Raw genomic sequence first — 19,380 nt, 5'->3', positions numbered from 1 at the left:
AACTTCACATTAATGTGTGATTTTGTTTTTGTGCTGTTATGACAACAGTTGTACAGGGAATGATTGCTGTTGATTAATGTTATAAAACTGCCATTTCTTTCTTTGTTTTTTGTCATTAACTGCAAACTTTATGTGACACTGCTGAGGAAGCGCCACAAATCTCCACTGGGATGAATTAACTGGGATTCAGTGATCTTTTTTTCCACCCACAGCTTCCTCTTTTTTGTCACCATGTATGACTCACCTTTCTCTCACCTCCCATTCCTGTTCTTTTCATGTCCTCCCCTACAATTCTCACTCCTCCTTGGTAACTTAGACCTGAGCAATTTTTTAAAAGTGATTTTAGTATTTAGCATAAGCACATTTAGTGCCTTACACAACACACACATACATATACATACATATATACATACATACATATTCCAAATTATGACAGAAAGTATAATTGTTAAGCAGGAGGTGGATACTGCAATAGTGGAAACTTGTATTTGAACATGCCTGATTTTATATTTTGTTTCATGAACTCGTGGAGTGGTTTATCGAACAACTGAAATGCACAACAAACTTCAGAGTCATCTCCTGATGTTCTAGCTTTAATTCATTCTGAATCATCTCATTATATTCACTGTTATCTGTTCTTTGCAAAAGGCAGAAAATATCGGGAACACAAATAAAGTATCCGTGGAACCCCAAACTAAGCCAAAAAAAGTCAATATTTTCACCTCACAGTCATGTTTTCACAGAACCCTGTGAGCACCTCTGTAAAAGCAGAAATGTTTGCAGTTTGTGGCATCTTCTTAACACACACCTAAAAGTTCCAGACCAGCAGTCTTCCCAGACGTGGACATCTCAGCGAATTCATCCCAAGGTCAGACGGCCATGAGCTCCACCTCAGACTCCACGGGCCTCCATTAGCTACGTGAATGCTTATGTTGCTCTGGATATACAAACAGCTTTTTGCTAAGAAGATCAGAGTACATATTTTGTAAGGTGATGATGTCTAAATGTTGCATTCAGTGGATAACAGAAGGCTGGAAAAGAACTAGCTGGTCCCACTGCCCAATCCAGAAGCAAACGGGCACATTTGATGATCTGAGGTCTTTTAAAGACAAACTTCTCTAACCTTCTATTTAAGGATGTTCCTGCTTACTAACTGATCTGCTTATTCCATAGATGTCTGATGTGTGTCTGTGTTAATGTGAAGCTCAGTGGCGTTGCAGCTAACTTCTGTGGGGTTTGTAGGAAAGGGTTTGTTAGTATTATTCGCCCCTCCTGGGTTGTGGTTTTTTCTTTACCCATGTTCTAACATGAGAAGTTCTGTTTTTTATTCAGTGTAACCAGTTTTTGTTTCCCTTCTTTTTTCTTTTTTCATAAACTGTATCCACAAACACTCAAATATTTTGAGTAAAAAGCACCGCCTGGTTCCCCGTTTCTGACATTCAGATGGTAGGGTCAGATTTTGGGGTAATCCTGTATAAATGCTTCAGGCGGTGGTTTAATGGTGTTGGGATATTTTCCTCTCAAATCATCTCAAACTAGTGTCTTTAACATGAGAATGAGTTCACTGTATTTAAATGGCGTCCACAGTCACCAGATCTCAGTCCAGTCAAGCACGTTTGGGATGTGGTGGCAAAGGAGACTCGCGTCACAGACGTGGAGCTGATCAATCTGCAGCAACTGTGTGATGATGTCATGCTAATTTGGATCAAAATCTTTGAGGCATGTTTCGGGCACATTATTGAATCTGTGCCACGAAGGCAGAATGGGATACAGCTTGGCACCGGCGAGGTCTACCTAATAAAGTGGTCAGTAGAATAAAAAAAAACATATCGCATATGAAATTTTCTTCATTTCCAAATCTAAATTATATCACAGGAAATACAGGTAAAGATATTGATAAATCTTTTAAAAGAAACTTCCCTCCCATCATCCAGCCGTTTCCTCCCAGCGCTCCGTCTCCAGTCCTGTGATTCATGTTTTTTTCCACCTTTGTGAGTTGTTGCTTCATGTCTAATACGTTGAGATTATTCCTCTGGCACATCCTGTTTCAATTTGTTTGATTTGCGATGAAAGAGTTTCTTTTGATCACCACCTGATTTATGATGTTTTGGATCAAACGTTGGGATGATCAAAAGCGACGGGTACGACGGGTTGCACTCTGCAGTTTTGGGACGTCACTCTCTTTGATCTTAATTTGTTAAGTTTGGCTTGGTTATTTTCCTAATTCAGTCTCTTTTCTTGTCACTGCTGCTTCGGTGTAACAGAAAAGCTTTATTGTTTGATTGTTGTTATACTGATACAGTAAATCTGGTGTTCTGAAGCTGGGAGAGCGGCTGCATTGACAGACTGGAACTCCACTTAATGCTGGGAAATTAGGTCAGGACATTGTTGTACGTTAGCCTTTGTCACATGTAGCACATAATAAGAACAAGTTTGTGTGTGTGTGGGTGGGGGGGGGGGGGACTTGTAACAACAGTGATGTTAATTCAATTATACTTAAAGCTGCTGTTTTTCTAACTATGATGATGACATAGTAAGTACAGAGAAATTGGTACGTTCAAATTAAGGATAAACATCACCTCCAACTTCTTCTGCATTCTACACTTACAAACAAGTGAAAGACAGCATATTTCATATTTTTTGCAAAGGAGACCTCTGTAGCATACTTTAAACTTATGTTGATACCATGATAGTAAGTGGTATTTATGCTCTGAGCACTCAAATTCCTTTTTATTACAAACTGTGGCTCCACTACTTCATCACATCAACATGCAGACTGGAGTAGGAGGGGAATTGAACCACTGACCCGCTAATAAGTAGATGAGCTGTGCTACCTCCTGAGCCACCCCCTGACATGAATGCAGGCCAGATCATTTCACTGATTTTAATCATTGGAAGTGTCGAGTAACTGGTGCAAGATCTTCTTTCACATTTTCCAAATCCTGTGTGTACCTGGAGTCAGTTTATTTGTGGAGAGAGAGATTGGTCACTTTATTAGGTACACCTTTTTTTGTCCACATTGACATGACAGCATCACAGAGTTTCTGCAGGTTTCTCAGCTGCACGTCCATGATGCAAATCATTTCACAGCATTTCAAAGGTGCTGTGCTGGACTGAAATCTTCATCATTATGTTTAAGGAGCCAGTGTGAGACAGTTTGAGCTTTGAACTTTACACAGAAGACGGGTGAAGTGTGGTCACGAGGGGACGGACATGGTTAGCAACAATACCAATGTAGGCTGTGGCATTTGCGTTATATCCAGTTGGTACAAAGGGAACCAAAACATGCCCTCACACTATTACGCCACCTGCAGCCTGAAGTGTTGATACAATACTAGAAGGATCCATGCTTTCATGTTGTTAACACCAAACCCTGCCTCTACCATCTGAATGTCCCAGCAGAAACTGAGACTCGGACCAGGCAACGTTTCCCAATCTTCTGTTGTCCAGTTTTGGTGAGCTTGTGTGAATTATTTCCTGTTGTTAGCTGACAGGAATGACACCCAGTGTGGCCTTCTGCTGCAGGCCATCTGTTTAAAGGTTTGATATGCCATGAAAGCACAGTAGAGCAGCAGATCACCGAACTTCTCAAAATAAAAGAAATGTTGATATAAAAATTAAAAAAAATAAAAATAAAAATAAAAACTTAGGATGAATGACCTCAGAACATCAGGTTACAGGTCACATGTCATGTGTAGCTCTTCATAGTTTAACTGTATGACAAAGGCTTTGAATATTCCACTACATTGGACATTCACTTCTATTTACGTGTGTTTACAGTTTAAGATGAATGGAAAGATCAGACTGTAGTCATGTAACCTGGTGAAGCTGGGCCAGTTCTACTGACTGTAATTGGATAAGTCTCTTTGGATCCAGGGACATGTTACACACACCTACAGTGGGTGTTTCCCATGAATTGCTACTACATGAGGTCAGTAGCAATTCCTGCTTTATTAAAATAGCAACAATTGTAACTGCTTTGTAAGGCAGAAGACATTTGGAGCTCAGCTGAAAACTCATTATTGCTTTGATTAGTGGGAGTTTTTTTTCCCTACCTGTCCAAGTAAAACAAATGCAGGTGGTGTTTTGTTCTGAAAACTTTGTCCAGGTGTCTGGAAAGACAAACTTTAAAAACCAAGTTTAGGCTGGTTGTAGCTGGCAGAAACTTTTGTACAGAATGTTTCCCAGCAACTCTTTGGGGAACATTTTTGTCTGAATTTCTAGAATGTGAATGAGTGCTGTTCATTCTTCAGTTCATTTAAAAACAGCCAGAATGCACGTCAGGTGCTCGTGTGTCTGCACAAAGTTTTTGTGTTTCAAAGTTTTCTGGGCATGTGTTAGCTGTTCCCAGAAAAACTGGTCAAAAGTCCCTCTCACACTTTTTGATTTTAAACAACGATCGCTATGCTATTCAGAGTCATTAGGAGCAAAAGCATGCAGTAAGAGTTGAGCATATTTAATGCTCCATACAAATACAGAAACATCACTTTGAAAGTTAGTGATTAATATGCTAAGCATATTACTCACTGAGTCCAAATTAAAGCTCTGATGGAAAAATAGGAGACGATTTGACAGAACAGCTTTTAACCTCTGATCAGGTGAAAGTAGCTCGCATCATCTTCTGCCTAAAAACTGCAGAGCTTCCACAGAATGAGTGGATAGTGAAGGCTCGGGTTAAAATCTGCAGCAGCTGTTGATTTTCACATGCTGCTGCTGATTATTTCAGGAGAATTTGTAAACAAAAAATCTAAATGTAGAGAAAAGATAAGACTCCAGCAGGTAGTGTAGAAACATCTCAAGATTACTCTAGTGCTTCCCAAACACCTTCACCTGCTACACCTATGTCCCAAATCCCAACCTATGTTTTCAGGAACACAACTGCAACCAGCCCTGGCACTTAACTCACACCTTACCTTTTAAAACTGAGTTTTGGGTCATGTAACATTAATCCAATTTAATTCTTTCTGCACATTTCAAAACCTTCCAAAACAAAGATAAATATCTTGTCTGCAGCCAGAGTGTGCCTGAGGCGAGACTGTTTTAAGGAAACAGAAAGGTCAAAGGTTGGTTTGTTTTTGTCCCCCACTGCAGCCCTGGCTCTGGGAGCATTTCGTCAGCTTTCATTAGTAGTCAGTGTAAAATTGTGTTGTGTTTTGCGGAGGCTCAGGTCAGATGCAGACGACCTGGTTTATAAATAACCTCGCTTTCCCAAAGTAACCAGACTGGTGGAGAACAGCACTTGAACCAAATCAGTCAGTGTCGCTGCTATCAATGGCAACCGAGACCTAAAAACAACAGCCCTGGTGATTGGACCATTGGTTGACTTTCTGATTGGCTGTCCCGACGGTCAGTCAGAGGCTGAACCTGCTGGTTCGTTTAAGCCTGAGATTTACGCATAGCCACAAATCTTCGCTCCTCTCACAGACGGGATCGTGCCGCAGCGTCTCCGCGCGCGGCACTGAGAGAGCATCTGCTGGGACATAATTTCACACAACAGCAGAAGAAGAACAAAAACGCGCAGTCCTCCTTCATCTCCTCCGGGGAGCGACCAGACGTTACACGTAAGCGTGTAAATGGAGTTTCAGTCGCTGTCGTGACTGCTGTTCGCCGCCTCTCACTCTGCTCGACGTTCTGCGTTCAAGCCGCAGCAGCATCCAAACCTCCGCATCTCTCCACCGCGCAGACATGGGAACCGTTCTCTCTATATCTCCCGCGACCAAGAAGGCGTCGATCATGGATGCCGAGGTCGCAGGAGACGCAGGGAAAAACGACAAGAGCCTCAAGCGCCACTCAATGTTCGTGTCTCTGTCCTGGAAGAAGCTGGTGGCTAGTTCGGCCAAGAAGAGCGCAAAGAAAGTGACCCCGAACCCGCTGCCCACTCGAGAGCTGCCGTCCAGCCAGGTGGCTCAGCTCAACAGCGAAAACGTGAGGAAAACGCACCAGACCGAAGAGAAGAAACCGAAAGCGCCCATCCCCGTCCCGGTGCCCACGGTCCCCACGCAGAACAGCGAGCCTGTCGTGCAGAACGGGAGGCTGTCCTCGGTCCAGAAGCAGCCCAGCAGCGTGTCTCTGGTGTCACCCAGGCGGATAGTCATCCAGGCTTCAACCGGCGAGCTGCTTCGCTGTTTGGGGGACTTCTTGTGCCGCAGGTGTTACAAACTGAAACAGTTAAGCAGCGGAGAGGTGATCCTCTGGTTCCGAAACATTGACCGGACTCTTTTGCTCCAGGGCTGGCAGGACCAAGGCTTCATCACGCCGGCCAACGTGGTGTTCGTGTACCTGCTGTGCGAAGACACGATATCGGACAGCACCGACAGCCCAGCCGAGCTGCAGGGCACCTTTCAGACTTGCCTCTACCTCGCCTACTCGTACATGGGCAACGAGATCTCCTATCCGCTCAAGCCGTTCATGAACGAGACGAACAAGGACGTTTTCTGGGAGACATCGCTCCGGATCATCAACAGGATGAGTGCCAAAATGCTTCAGCTGAATGCAGACCCACACTTTTTCACCGAGGTTTTCCAGGACCTCAAAAACCAGCGCGACAGCAGCGAGTCGAACCTGGACCGCTGACATGGAAGCGAACAGACACTGGTCTAAGATGAATGTAAAGAAATCACACAGCTGTGGTTTTGGACGGAAAGGCCAACCTGGAAGGATTCTCCTGGCTGGGCTGAAATAGTCTCTCATGATGTTACACAACTTCAGTGTGGTGTTTAGGCTACAGTTTAAGAAATCTCATAAATGCATGCCAGTAGTAATATTGTCCCTTTTGTCTTGTCTCTTGGGTGACGCAGGGGTTGGCACTTGAATCTCCATTTCATTCAAGATTAGCCTATATTGTGAGTTAGTGAATGGATGTGGTTCCAGGCAGGACCGGAATAGATGTCTGAGCCGAGTTAAGAGGTGGAGCTGTCCGAGGTGCTGACCTGTGCAGCCATTTCTACTCCATCCCTGCTCTTCAGTCACTTTTCCACAACAGAGCCAAGCTTGGCTTAGAGGACCAAAATCAGCCCAGTACACTTTCAGCACATAAGCCTAAGCCTTGTAAGCACAGCCAGTATATACTGTGCTTTTTAAACATCTCAGTCAGCTGATAAGTAAGCTGCTGAACATGCATACCAGTGGGTTAAAAACACATTGCTTAGAATAACTGTAGATACGAGTCTGTAGGGAACATCGTTTCAATCTGTACACACTGGCTCGAGGTACACAAAAGGTCCACCTGCAGAAAAACAAACACCACCACCATACTTCATGTGTGACTTTTTAACATCTGGTTGGCATGCAGCCGTTTTCAGTTCCTCATGAAATGAACAGCAGTCTCAGTTTGCATTAGCAGTGTGATTCTGTAGTAATGTAACTGTACAAAGGCTTTTGCTTCAAGTGGAACATGAGGACAAGGGGCAGAGGTGCCCCACATGAATGTGATATGTTGCACTAAAAGAGCCCCTGAGTGGGCATGCAAGGCCTCTTTTGTGCATTGCTTTCCAAACTGTGTTGGCCACTGCGATGAACTGCTTTGCAACACATTGCAGAGGTCAACTGGAGACTGAATCGATTGTACAGGTTTTCTTTGGTTTTTTCAGGAGATTTTTTTTTTTGTTGAATTTCATATGTGCCAACTAATGAATGGCCTGAAACTCTGTGGTTTACATGTACATAACCCATGTTTTTGCTCTTTTTTTCCCCCTCTACCCGTTTTGAAGGTCGGTATGTACAATGTAGTTTGAGCAAAAACAAATAGAGCTTAATGATCAAAAGATATTTCGTCCTGTGCTGTAACTGTGCTGTTCGCCTCCATTTGCTGGCTTCAGTTCACTTTCAGTGCAGTCGATTCAGGATTCTTCAAAGTACAAATATTTAATGTAAAGATCTCATTACGGAGTGACAGGAGAGTATACTTTGCACACGTGTCATTGCAGTTTCTATAAGTTAAACGTGATCTGACTCTGAAACCAAACCTACAGCTCAGCCCTGACATGGTCCTTCTGGGTGATCATTGTGATGTGGTGTTGTGAATCCATTGCTTGGAAAGTGAATTAAAATGCTGCTATTTTTGCACAGCTGTGAACAAACCTTTGATGTTTTTGCACAGTGCTAATGATAATGGTGATGTACCAGTGTTTCCTCTCAGGCGCTGGAGTGTTTGCCATTATGTCTGCAGTTACTGTGACCAGCTCTTGCTCTAGGATGATTTTCTGTGGAAAAAAATCTTTTGTACAGCTAATTTTTCCTAAATGTCATCGAGGAAAGTGTTATTTACGTGTGTGTGTGTGTGTTGTCTGTGGAGATGTACCACAGCTGCATTCACTCTCTCTTACATGTTAATAAAAGGTCAGTATAGTAATTGTTTATGGTGACCATGTTGAAATAAATCCAGACTTATTAGGGATCTCGTCTTTCTTGCAGTGTTTTTATTTATATATGTATCATTTTTCAATGATATGTGCATGTGCATACCAGTATATATCCACACATGCTTGCCGAGTCTGTTTGTACAAACCTTGCAGTTTCTTGCAGGAGTAATTGGGCAGCCTCTTATCCATGCAGACCACCCACTAATCCTTGATTTGCAGGGAACCCTTGAGACATGGTTATGCAATAGGAAAAAGTCCATGACGAATATGCTTACTGGGATGTGTCGGGGGATGTTATCATGGGTTGCCATGAGACTGAAACTCATGAGAGTTTATTGGTTGCCATGAAACTAGAATTCAGATAGAGGTGTATGGGAAGGTTTGCTGGGATCGTTTTTACAGATAATGATTCAGGTTTATGTGGCTGTGGGTGCAGCTCGGTAGGAACAGTACATCTCACAATATGGTGTAGTTAACTGCTGCTCTATACACTGAGGACTGCAAAGCATGCTGACACATATAAGGGATATTTTTGGCTTCGTATCTGGGTTTCCTGGGTTCTCTAATCAGGGGCAGATGCTGAAATGAGAACAGAGACGACTAAACTGTAAGAAAGCAAAATTTATAATGCGGCATTTTAGCAGCAGATATTTAATGATTCTGGCATGAATGTATATTCGATGAGTTTTGAAAATCTGCAAAGAAATAAATGCAACATGTCTACAAACAGACATGCCACACTTGATTTGATGAAGCGATTTGAGATGATTAAGTTTCAGAAGCTTATTTCAGCTCAGATCAGAGGTACATTGAAGATTTACTGTATGACGGAATGGAGCTGCATTGATAAGGATTTCCTCCTGGATTTATGAATAAGCCACGTGGGCTGGAGGGCTCCTTAATGTGATTGGTTAGAATCTGCTGCAGTCTCAGAACTGTCTGTGACTCGCTCTCACTCGGTTGTCTTACTGGGACATACAGTCTGCACACAGAAGTAGAAATGAGAACGGCAGGATAACAGGACAAAATAGACATTATGGCAGAAAGAAGCAGCTGGAAATGGTTTGCAGAGGCAGAAAAGAAATCATAACGGGGCCAAACAAACAGATTAGAGACAAGTTCCAATAAAGAATAACATCTAATCTTTATCTATTCAAGCCATTTAAAGCAAGCATTTTAGCCTCAGCTGTATTAAGTTAGCTCTGCTTAATGAAAGTCTGTTTTGACTCATGAGTTCAAATAACATCTATACCAGGAAAGCTTGTGTTTAATGCAGCTCGTTGATTGATTCTTTTCCCCTAGTGGGAAACACAGAAGCATCACTGCTGTATGATTTCTTGTATTGATCCTGTGAGCTGATCTATGAGGTCAAAAAGTAATAAAATGGAAAACAGCACGTCATCGTGGTTGAAATAGCTTTCCGGTTATAGACTATTTTTTTCCCTAACTCTTGACAGGTTGACTTGGTTGCAGAATCCTTGCAGTCGTTATGTAACAGTCTCACAATGCTATGCGAGAGCCTTCTCTTTGTTATTATGATTCAACCCAGGTCTCCTGCATATCTGTCTGCCAGCCCGCTTTCTGCATTCTTCTCCACTGCGTCTCTATAGTAACGGGTAGGTAAGTGAATGAGAGCTGGGCAAAGTGAGCTGTGTTGGGCTGAGCGTGGGCTGAACCACTGCACAACACATACACACTGCAGTGATCAGCAGAGGACGTGCACACGGTGCTCGTGCATGTCTGTCAGTGCAGGCACGTCTCTAACTCCTCCACACCGATCCTGTCCAAAAAAAAAACAAAAAAAAAAAAAAACAAAAAAAAAAAAAACTTGTGATGCTGTGAAATGTAAACGAAAACAGAATCCAATGGTTTGCGAGTCGCACAAATCTATATTTTATTCGTAACATTTTAAGAAAAACATTTGCTCATTCTGAATTTAAATTCAGCAACATGTTCAAAAAAAGTTGGGATGGAGGCAACAGAAGGCTGGAGCAGTAATCAGTAAGAAACAAAACAAGCGAAGGAGCATCTCAGAGTTTCAAACCTCAACTCTATTTAAAACAGGTATGGCCCTGTCATAGAAATCACTGCATGGGCTCATTAACACCTCAGAAAGAACTGAGTGGAGCTTATCCACACATGCGTGTTAAAAGCTCTTTCATGCAAAGAGGAAGCCATAAGTGAACATGACCAAAACAACGTTCTGAGCCGACGCGCATTTAAAATGGACCGAAGCAAAGTGGAAAACTGTTCTGCGATCAGACAAATCAAAATCTTATTTTTAGAAAACATAAACATTCTCTGGACTGAAGAGGAGAGAGACCATCCAGCCTGTTATTAGCACCCAAATTCAAAGTGCCATGAGTTGGAATCTGGACCCAAACACAGGCAGGAATTAATGAAAAACGAGCCATTTCTTAAATCTGTTGGCAGGTAAACCACAAAGACCAAACGGGACCTGAAACCTTTAAACTACTGAGCAAATGTGAACAGACTCTCAGACAAAGCATGAGGCGACGAGTGCGCTATATATATATATATACACACAGAAGGGCAATCAGGGAAGTGCAAACACCTGAACACAATGAGACACAGCTGAACCAAATCAAGGACGACAAAAACCAGGGAAGCAAAGTGAAAAGCAAAGCACAAGCAGTGATAACTAAACGGGGGAAGCAGACACATGAATGAACTTAATATGGGAGACCTGACACAACAGGACAGAACACAGAGGGAGGAATTAATGAACATGAATAAATAAATAAACCAGAACCCCCACAAAAACCATGTCGAACAACCCACAACCACGACAAAAAGCCTGCATGTCTGATGCTATGGTGGTGCATTAGTGCCCATGAAACTGTCAGTCTGCACAACTGGAAAGACCCCATCTGTGTTAAAAGGAACATACAGGTTTCAGAACATCATATGTTCTCATCCAGATGACATTCAGGGAAGGCCTTCATATTTCATGATGTTAAACTCCAGAGTTCAGCGATTACAACAGCACAACTCATCTACTGTAGAAAAGTCCAGCTGATGGACTGCCTGCTGTCCAGACCTTTCACCGACTGAAAACATTTGTCCCATCGTGACAGGACAGGAAACAAGAACGGGGCAACAGAAGTCCAGCAGCTGCTCTCCTCAGTTCCCAGATCTTTACAGACTGTTGCTGAAAGCAGACGGGACGCTCCACAGTGGGAAACGTGGAGTCAACGACATGTTGTTTCCACTAAATTCAAAATAAGCTCATACTTTTCATTAAATTGTACATTTGTCCAATTCAAACACTGACGTGTTTTATCTGTTTTATTGCATATGAAACATGAGTTTGTGAGTTTGTAACTTATAGAAACTTGCAGTTACATGTTGCTGTTGTTATTACACTGGGTTTGTGAAGTTGTGCATAAAGTTGTGCATCTCTTGTTGTAATTTCAGTACTGCAAGTGAACAATTTTCATTTTCTGCTGCTGTGGATTTATAGTCTACCACACTTCAAAGGCACATTTCAAACTTCCTATTCCATCACTTATTTAAAAGTTTTCATGTTTCTTTTTTATAAAACATTTCCAGAAATCTACGACTATGACACGCGACGTATTACTGAGCAAATCAGTGCTTGAGACAGTGGAAAGCAGAAAGTATATTAATAAGGAACTGTTACTCGAGTGGAGTCTGTAGAGCTGCAGCTTTGACAGATGAAACTCTTCCAAACGTTTCCCCCTCATTTAGTGTTTTGAGTCATCGTTTTTCTTGTGTTTGGTCCTTTCACCCCAAACAGTCGCAGCAGATGGCCCCGCCCCTCCCTGAGCCTGGTTCTTTCGTCCTGTTAAAAGGGAGTTTTTCTTTCCCACTTTCACCAATTCCTTGTTCATAAGGGGTCGTGTGATTGTTGGGGCTTTCTTAGAGGTGACTGTTGCTGTGATTTGGTGCTGTGTAAATAAATACATTGAAATTGTTAGTTCGGTTTTGTTGTGTTTCCGCTTTTCTTGCTTCCTGTCTTTCTCCGTTATCTTGTTTCATGTTAGTTATTTGTCTCTCATTCATTTCCTGCTTTACATTGAAGGTTAGTTTTTCATGTCTGTATGAGTTATATTTGCTGATCTTTTCCTTCTTTCGGTGTTGTATGTGCCTGTCTCTCTTGGGCCTGCGAGAGACTGACGACCTGTCCAGCTGTATTTGATTGCTTTTGCATGTTTCTTGTTCCCACCTGTGTCGTATTGTGGAATTAGCCCACTGTGTTTCTCTGGCCTTGTGTATATTTTGGCTTCCTTTGTTTTGCATGAATTGTTACTGTTCCCTGTATGCTTCCTTGTTCTCTGTTCAGTTTTACATAAACAGACTTTGTATTTTCTGATTTTGCTTTTTGGTTTAGGCAAGGCAAGGCAAGTTTATTTGTATAGCACAATTCAACAACAAGGTGATTTAAAGTGCTTTACAGAGACATTAGAAACAAAAACAAATAAAAAGCATGATTTAAAATTGATTAAAACAAGCAAACAAGCAAACAAACTAACTAAACACACACATTTCACACCTGTTCGCGCGATCTGAACCCTTATCGTAAGGGGAGCTACCAGTCCTTCTGTGGACGAGCTACTTTCTATTTTAAATTCCCTGAATTTAAAATACTCTCTAGACCCAGTCTAGGACCAGCTGGGGAGCTACCCAGAGCTCTAAACCCACTTAACAAACAAACAAACAAACAAAACAGTATATAAAATCAAAACAGATAAAATCAGAAATAGATAAGATCAGTAGTTAGTGTAAGTTTTGAAATTTAAGCTTAAAAGTGTGGATTTGGTGCTTTATTCAAATGCAGCTGAGAACAGGTGAGTCTTCAACCTGGATTTAAATAAACTGAGTGTTTCAGCTGATCTGAGGCTTTCTGGGAGTTTGTTCCAGATATAAGGAGCATAAAAGCTGAATGCAGCTTCTCCGTGTCTGGTTCTGACTCTGGGAACTGATAAAAGACCGGATCCAGATGACCTGAGGGATCTGGAAGGTTCATACTGGGTCAGGAGGTCACTGATGTATTTTGGTCCTAAACCATTCACAGCTTTATAGGCCAGCATCAGAACTTTAAAGTCTATCCTCTGACGGACAGGCAGCCAGTGTAAGGACCTCAGAGCTGGACTGATGTGGTCCACTTTTTTGGTCTTAGTGAGGACTCGAGCAGCAGAGCTCTGAATGAGCTGTAGTTGTCTGACTGATTTTTTTTAACGGAATTAAGGATCTGAAGACTGTGAAGGCCCTAACAAACCATTCACTTTAATTTTATATTTACCTTTCAGGAACCCCCACGAGCCATATGCATGGGTGGAATGTCACTATGGTCCTAGTGGTTAAATCCAACTCCGCCAACACTTGAGGATTGGTTTAATGTGGTTTTCGAAATATTTAAAATGGAAAAATTGACATTCTGTTTAAAAATTCGGAAAGACAAATTCTACAAAATATGGAATAAATGGATTAGCTTTGTGTCCCACATCTGCCCTGAATTTAGGTAAGACCAGCCCTGAATTGGTGTATCTCCCATGTATCGTACAATGTCAGGTTGACCCTCAACTTCATAATATGTACCTAATGTAGTCTTTGTAAATAAGTTAAACATGCTGCATTATGTAACACATTGTCAAGCCAATGAGTTAATTTTATTTTGTTTGCTATCAGAATGTAAAACAAAAGGACTAAGAAAAAGGGGTTTTGTTTTTTTCTTTCTTTTCTCTTTTTTTGACTAAATAATGTCAATGCACTTTATTGTAACAAGTCCCTTTTTTTTTCTTCAATAAAAATATAATTTAAAAAAAAAAAAAAAAGGAATGTCACTATGGTCCTGAAAGCTGAACTATGGACAAGACTTGAGAAATGTCAAAATTACTAAATTCTGGGTTCGGAGCGATTATCTGCACCAATCTAATCAAATAAATACAAGTCAAGATAAACATTTTACTCTACTGGATACAGATGATTTACTTGGAACAACTTTTGCATTGATTTGCAAAGACCCTTTAATTTGTCACCCATCTGTAGCTAGCCTTGTGTAAAACAGTTCATACTGTTACAATATGTCATTTTATTTACTACTCTAACCTTTGTGATTATAATAGTTTTTATTTTATGTGACTAAGATTTTAAAGATGCTTTATTTGCATGCTTGGAGGCATTTTATCAGTCTGGATGTTTCCAGTAGAAAGGCGGCTTAGTTAACCTTAGTTCCTATTTTGAGTACTTTATTTCTTTCTCCCATGTAATGGGATTCCCTCTGACCTAACATTTGCCATCTTCATCCGTATGGGAGGAAAAAGGACCAAATTGGGACCAGCCAGGACAACACCTTACAGGGATTATGTCTATTTTGCTGTCGACTTGCTACATAACCACTCTGCTAATCTCTTTAACTAGATTACTGCAGCGACGGGCTGCTGCGAGAGGTACTGTGTCACCACTGTTAAATAGCAAGGTGAGGATCCCAGAAATCTTCAATCGCTTCACTGATCAGCTCGTTTTACTTTATTTCCTTCACCTTACACCCGCGTTACGTAAGGCGATGCTGTTGCATTTGCATGATGCTTTCTTACATTTAACCCAGTTATACAATACGTAATGTTAATTCCTTCATTCATCACACACCTACACAGGGTTTATTGTTATTTTGTCTTCTCTGCCGGTGAATCATTTCACACCGCATCAATTTGCATGATTATTCATCCATTTAGTTTTATGTAACAGCCAAAATCCCAAACAGGGTTTTGAAGCGCAGAGGTCGCTCTGATCCCAGACCATTATCTAAACTGACAAATTAACATTTCAAGCAAAATACTGAAGCTTTTGTATTCAGTGTAACGTTGACCCTTGATATGTTTTATTTAATTTTCCACATCAAACTGTTCGAAATGCAGTCCTTCGATATCGAACAGGTGTGGGAGAGCAGAGAGTGCACGGGAGCCTCACCTTCCACTACATGTTTACACTGGTTTCAGGTGGATTCAACACACCAAACCTCAAATAAAAGCTAATAATTAGTCCACTGTTAAAGCTAAAAACGTGTCTTCAATGGGTTCATGCACTCGTGTTCTGGACATTCTTCTCCAGATGGGGGCAAATAAGTACTGGGTGTTTTTGTTTTTATTTTTTAACTCAGAGAATCAAGGTCAGCGTCTAAAAATATAGGTGTCTCTGATAAAAGGACATAAATCAGCAGCACATTGGTCTAAATGTTCTTCCCTTCTGATTTTTACCTCTCTTGTTTCTCCTTCCCTCACCTCTCTCAGCCTCTCCTATCCTCCAGTCTCTTTCTCTCACCCTCTGATTCTCAAGTCTATTTCAGCACCACGTAGGTGTGCTGTTCTAAATTAGAAGAGGCTTCTTACCACTTTCTCTTGCTGGAGGAATGATTCACTGACTGCACTTCACACTTCACACACAGCAACCCAGTCCCAGTGACTGCCTTACTCTGTGTCCTAATAATGCACAGCTGTGATGGAGGGACCTGCTTTTGTTCACCGAGTATGTGACTCACGGAAAACTGTTGGAATATAATGACAAAAATAGTTTTTTGTTTTGCTGCAGTTTGATAAACTACATGTTTACTGTTGGTCTGATAAGACAAGTGAATGCATCAACCACTTAAACTGCTGCTCTGCAGCTCAAAGAGGCTCATGGTATAATTTCTGGAGCTTTCAGCGTCTACAAATCCATTTTCACACAGCAGAAGCTGAAGCCTATGTTCAAGTTCATGTAAATGAAACCTTTACTAATATTGCCCAGTATCGATGGAGCGTTTGAGGTGGACAGCTTGCATAAGCTCTCCTCTCTAACTGCCAGCACATCCAGATATGACGTGATTAATTGTTGAATTCGAGTATTCAAGTGACAAACAAGACCTTTAAGGAAGCTTCACTAATGACCTGGGTGCCACCAAGTAACACAGTTAGCTCTTCTTTCTCTCGCTTCCTCCTCTTCCTCCTCCTTCGTGTGTTTTCTTTTCGCTCCTCGGTCGTCTGCATTCACACTGTTAATCCTGTGGCTTGCAGGAAAACACCCACCTAGTTTGTTATGCAAGAAGCGCGAGGATGAGGATCAGCAACAATAGGCACAGCAGATTAGTGGCAGAGCTGCTGGCGGAGAAGACAGTGACGATCGCGGTGTTGTGGAAGTGACTCAATCCCCGTGGAGTTTCCATGGTTGGTATTACAAGAAGCACAGTTTGGGGTAAACAACACAAGAGGCATCCATACCTTTTCACCCCCTTCTTCTCTTTGTGTGTGTGTGTGTGTGTGTGTGTGTGTGTGTGTGTGTGTGTGTGTGTGTGTGTGTGTGTGTGTGTGTGTGTGCCATGACTCTTTTGTTGGTAAGGGACCAAGGCATGAGAGAAATTCAGTTGTCAATAGCGACTCCATGTCTTTCCAATTGATATGCAGGACACACACACACACACACAAACAGTGCTGTGAATGAGCGGACCATTCTCTATTTCCTCTCCCTCCCTCACACACACACACACACACACACACACACATCCCTTCCTTCTGAATCACTGATCAGTCTGACTGACTGATAAAGGACATTATCTGCTAAGAATGTTGTTTTAATTATTTATATATAACCAGTAAAACGTGTGAACGTCCCATTGTTCCACTGGTCGTGCTCACCCAGGCAAACCTCTGCAGTCTCGCACTTTCATAAAATGAGGTTTGGGGTTAATCTGCTATTTGCAAATGCTCCATGTTCTATATTAGAGCAGCTCTGCTATCACCTGCTTACATAAGCTGGATCCTGACGTTGGAGGAGTTGTGCTGCCCCCACATGGATGAAAAGATTTACTGCCCTTATTTTACGTCTCTTATTTGAAGTCACTTTCACGATGAGCAGCAGCTGACACTTGAAACAGCGTGAGCACATTTGATGGACTTTTCAGTCGTATGTTTAGGAACGCTTCAATTTCACATTACTGTATATTTGTATACTTCCACAGCTGAAAGAACAATAAATATTTTCTTCTTTTTAAAGAAGCCACACATGCATTTCACCTGTAATAATAAATCTGACAAATAAAGCTTGTTTGTCTGTTGTTTGTAATTCACAGTGACAGTGATAAAGATGGCTGGTTGTTTGTGGGGCTGTTTGGACCAACAGGATGAGTCACTGCAGGACCAGGAGCACATTATGAGCTGAAATATGTTGTTTTTCTCAGTTACAGCATCATAGACAGCATCATGCTGACAAACCAGTAATATAAAGTGTGGCTGGTGCCAGAGCTCATGCTGATGTAATGTGCGAGACTCCCAAAAAGTTGATTCTGTTCATCTGGACGTTGTCAGTGAGAGAAACGTTTCATCACTGGTCCAGGTGACGTCTTCAGTCTCAGCTGACTGCAGGTTTCCAATCTTATAAACAGCACATTTGCACAATGACTGAAACCAGCACCACTGAATGAACAATGAGCTGGGAGGTCAGTTCCTTTATCATTAACATGCACATTGATCAAAGACCACTGATCCATGGCCATGAGTCCCATTCACAGAGAGTTGGGGAACGGCTGCAATCACAGCATTGTAAGATGGTGACAGATGGACCCTTGGGCCCCCTCCTCGATTCAGAGATGGTCGTTCCCTTTTCACGTAAATGGCCTCTTTGACTCCGCGCTCCGCACGATGTGTATATCCTCATCATTGAAAGAGTGTCCACTGGCCTGTTGGTGTAAATCAGGGGTAGGCAACTCCAGGCCTCAAGTGCCGGTGTCCTGCAGGTTTTAGATCCCACCCTGGGAACTTCAAGAAATGCTGAGGAGTCATTTAGCCCTTTAAATCAGCTGTGATGGATCATGGACACATCTAAAACCTGCAGGACACCGGCACTCGAGGCCTGGAGGTGCCTACCCCTGGTGTAAATAGACTGCAGAGTCCTGGCTGACGAGGTAGCTCTCTTTGTTGTGCTAGAGTGGCATTGATCAATGATCTTAGACCAGTGGTTGATGATCAATGGTCATGACAATCTGCATATTAATGATCATGAAACTGACCTCACAGCCCGTTGTTCATTCAGTGGTGCTGGTTTCAGTCATTGTGCAAATGTACTGTTTATAAGAAACCTGCAGTCAGCTGAGACTGAGGAAGTCACGCTGCGTCCAGCTGAACAGAATCAACGTTTAGGATTTAGCTGGATGATTCAATTCAATTCAATTCAATCTTTATTGGCAGACTTCATGTCCATAAAAACAAGACAAAAAAACAACACACACACACACACACACACACACACCCGCCCCCCCAACACAAGGTATAAACCATTAAATATATATATGTATATAAATAAGTATCTAAAGCATTTGTAAAAATATAAAACCATAATATACATAAAACACAATTACTTAAAATAAATCAATAAATACACAAACACTTTAACCAGTGCTTTCTGAGACTGGATGAGTAACGGGAACCACTCAGTGTCGGATCTGTGAGCGCTACAATTATACTGTTACTCGAACCATCCAGTCGTTCTCTAAAATTGAACATTAGCTTTCTTAAAAGTGCTTTAAAAGTCCAAACACCCACAGCTACAAACATCTGGCTGGCACTACCACTTCTAGGTATCCTGCATAGGATTCTCATCGCATCATTATATGCAACATGCAGCTTCTGCATGCTACATTGTTTGTAGGATGACCACAAGGGGGCAGTATATAGCGGTGTGCAATACGCTTTAAACAAAGCCACTTTAACTGGAAGTGAACAAAAGCTGAATTTGCGTGCAATAGTATTTGCCTGCACATAGAGCTCACATCGTTGTCTGTATATGTCATCATCATCATTCATTTGCTCAGTAATAAAGTGACCGAGGTATTTCACCTTTTTATGAACTTCAAGAGTTTTTTGTGCCAGTTTAAACAAAGGGAAATTTAGCTGTTTATCCTGCTTAGTTCTACATATCAGAACAGCACTTTTAGCAGCATTGTACTCAATGTCATGTTGCACACCATATTCAGTACAGACATTAAGAAGATCCTGTAACCCAGCAC

The 19,380-nt window shown here is 41.8% G+C and overlaps 1 protein-coding gene across 1 annotated transcript; it reads left to right on the top strand.

Annotated features, from left to right (window-relative positions):
- Positions 1-5,410: 5,410 nt before the first annotated feature.
- Positions 5,411-8,395, top strand: LOC120731036 (cyclin-dependent kinase 5 activator 1-like). The gene has a single exon (XM_040027763.1). It carries the CDS (start codon positions 5,686-5,688, stop codon positions 6,571-6,573), a length of 888 nt encoding a protein of 295 aa, XP_039883697.1. The 5' UTR covers positions 5,411-5,685; the 3' UTR covers positions 6,574-8,395.
- Positions 8,396-19,380: the final 10,985 nt, after the last annotated feature.

The sequence above is a fragment of the Simochromis diagramma genome, unplaced genomic scaffold (genome assembly GCF_900408965.1).
Source record: "Simochromis diagramma unplaced genomic scaffold, fSimDia1.1 OVJJ01000343.1, whole genome shotgun sequence".
NCBI lineage: Eukaryota > Metazoa > Chordata > Actinopteri > Cichliformes > Cichlidae > Simochromis > Simochromis diagramma.
This window is presented reverse-complemented; position numbering and strand designations above follow the sequence as displayed.

Bases quoted from the DNA above. Each gene is read 5' to 3' on its own strand.
- LOC120731036 (XM_040027763.1), top strand. From the start codon at position 5,686: ATGGGAACCGTTCTCTCTATATCTCCCGCGACCAAGAAGGCGTCGATC.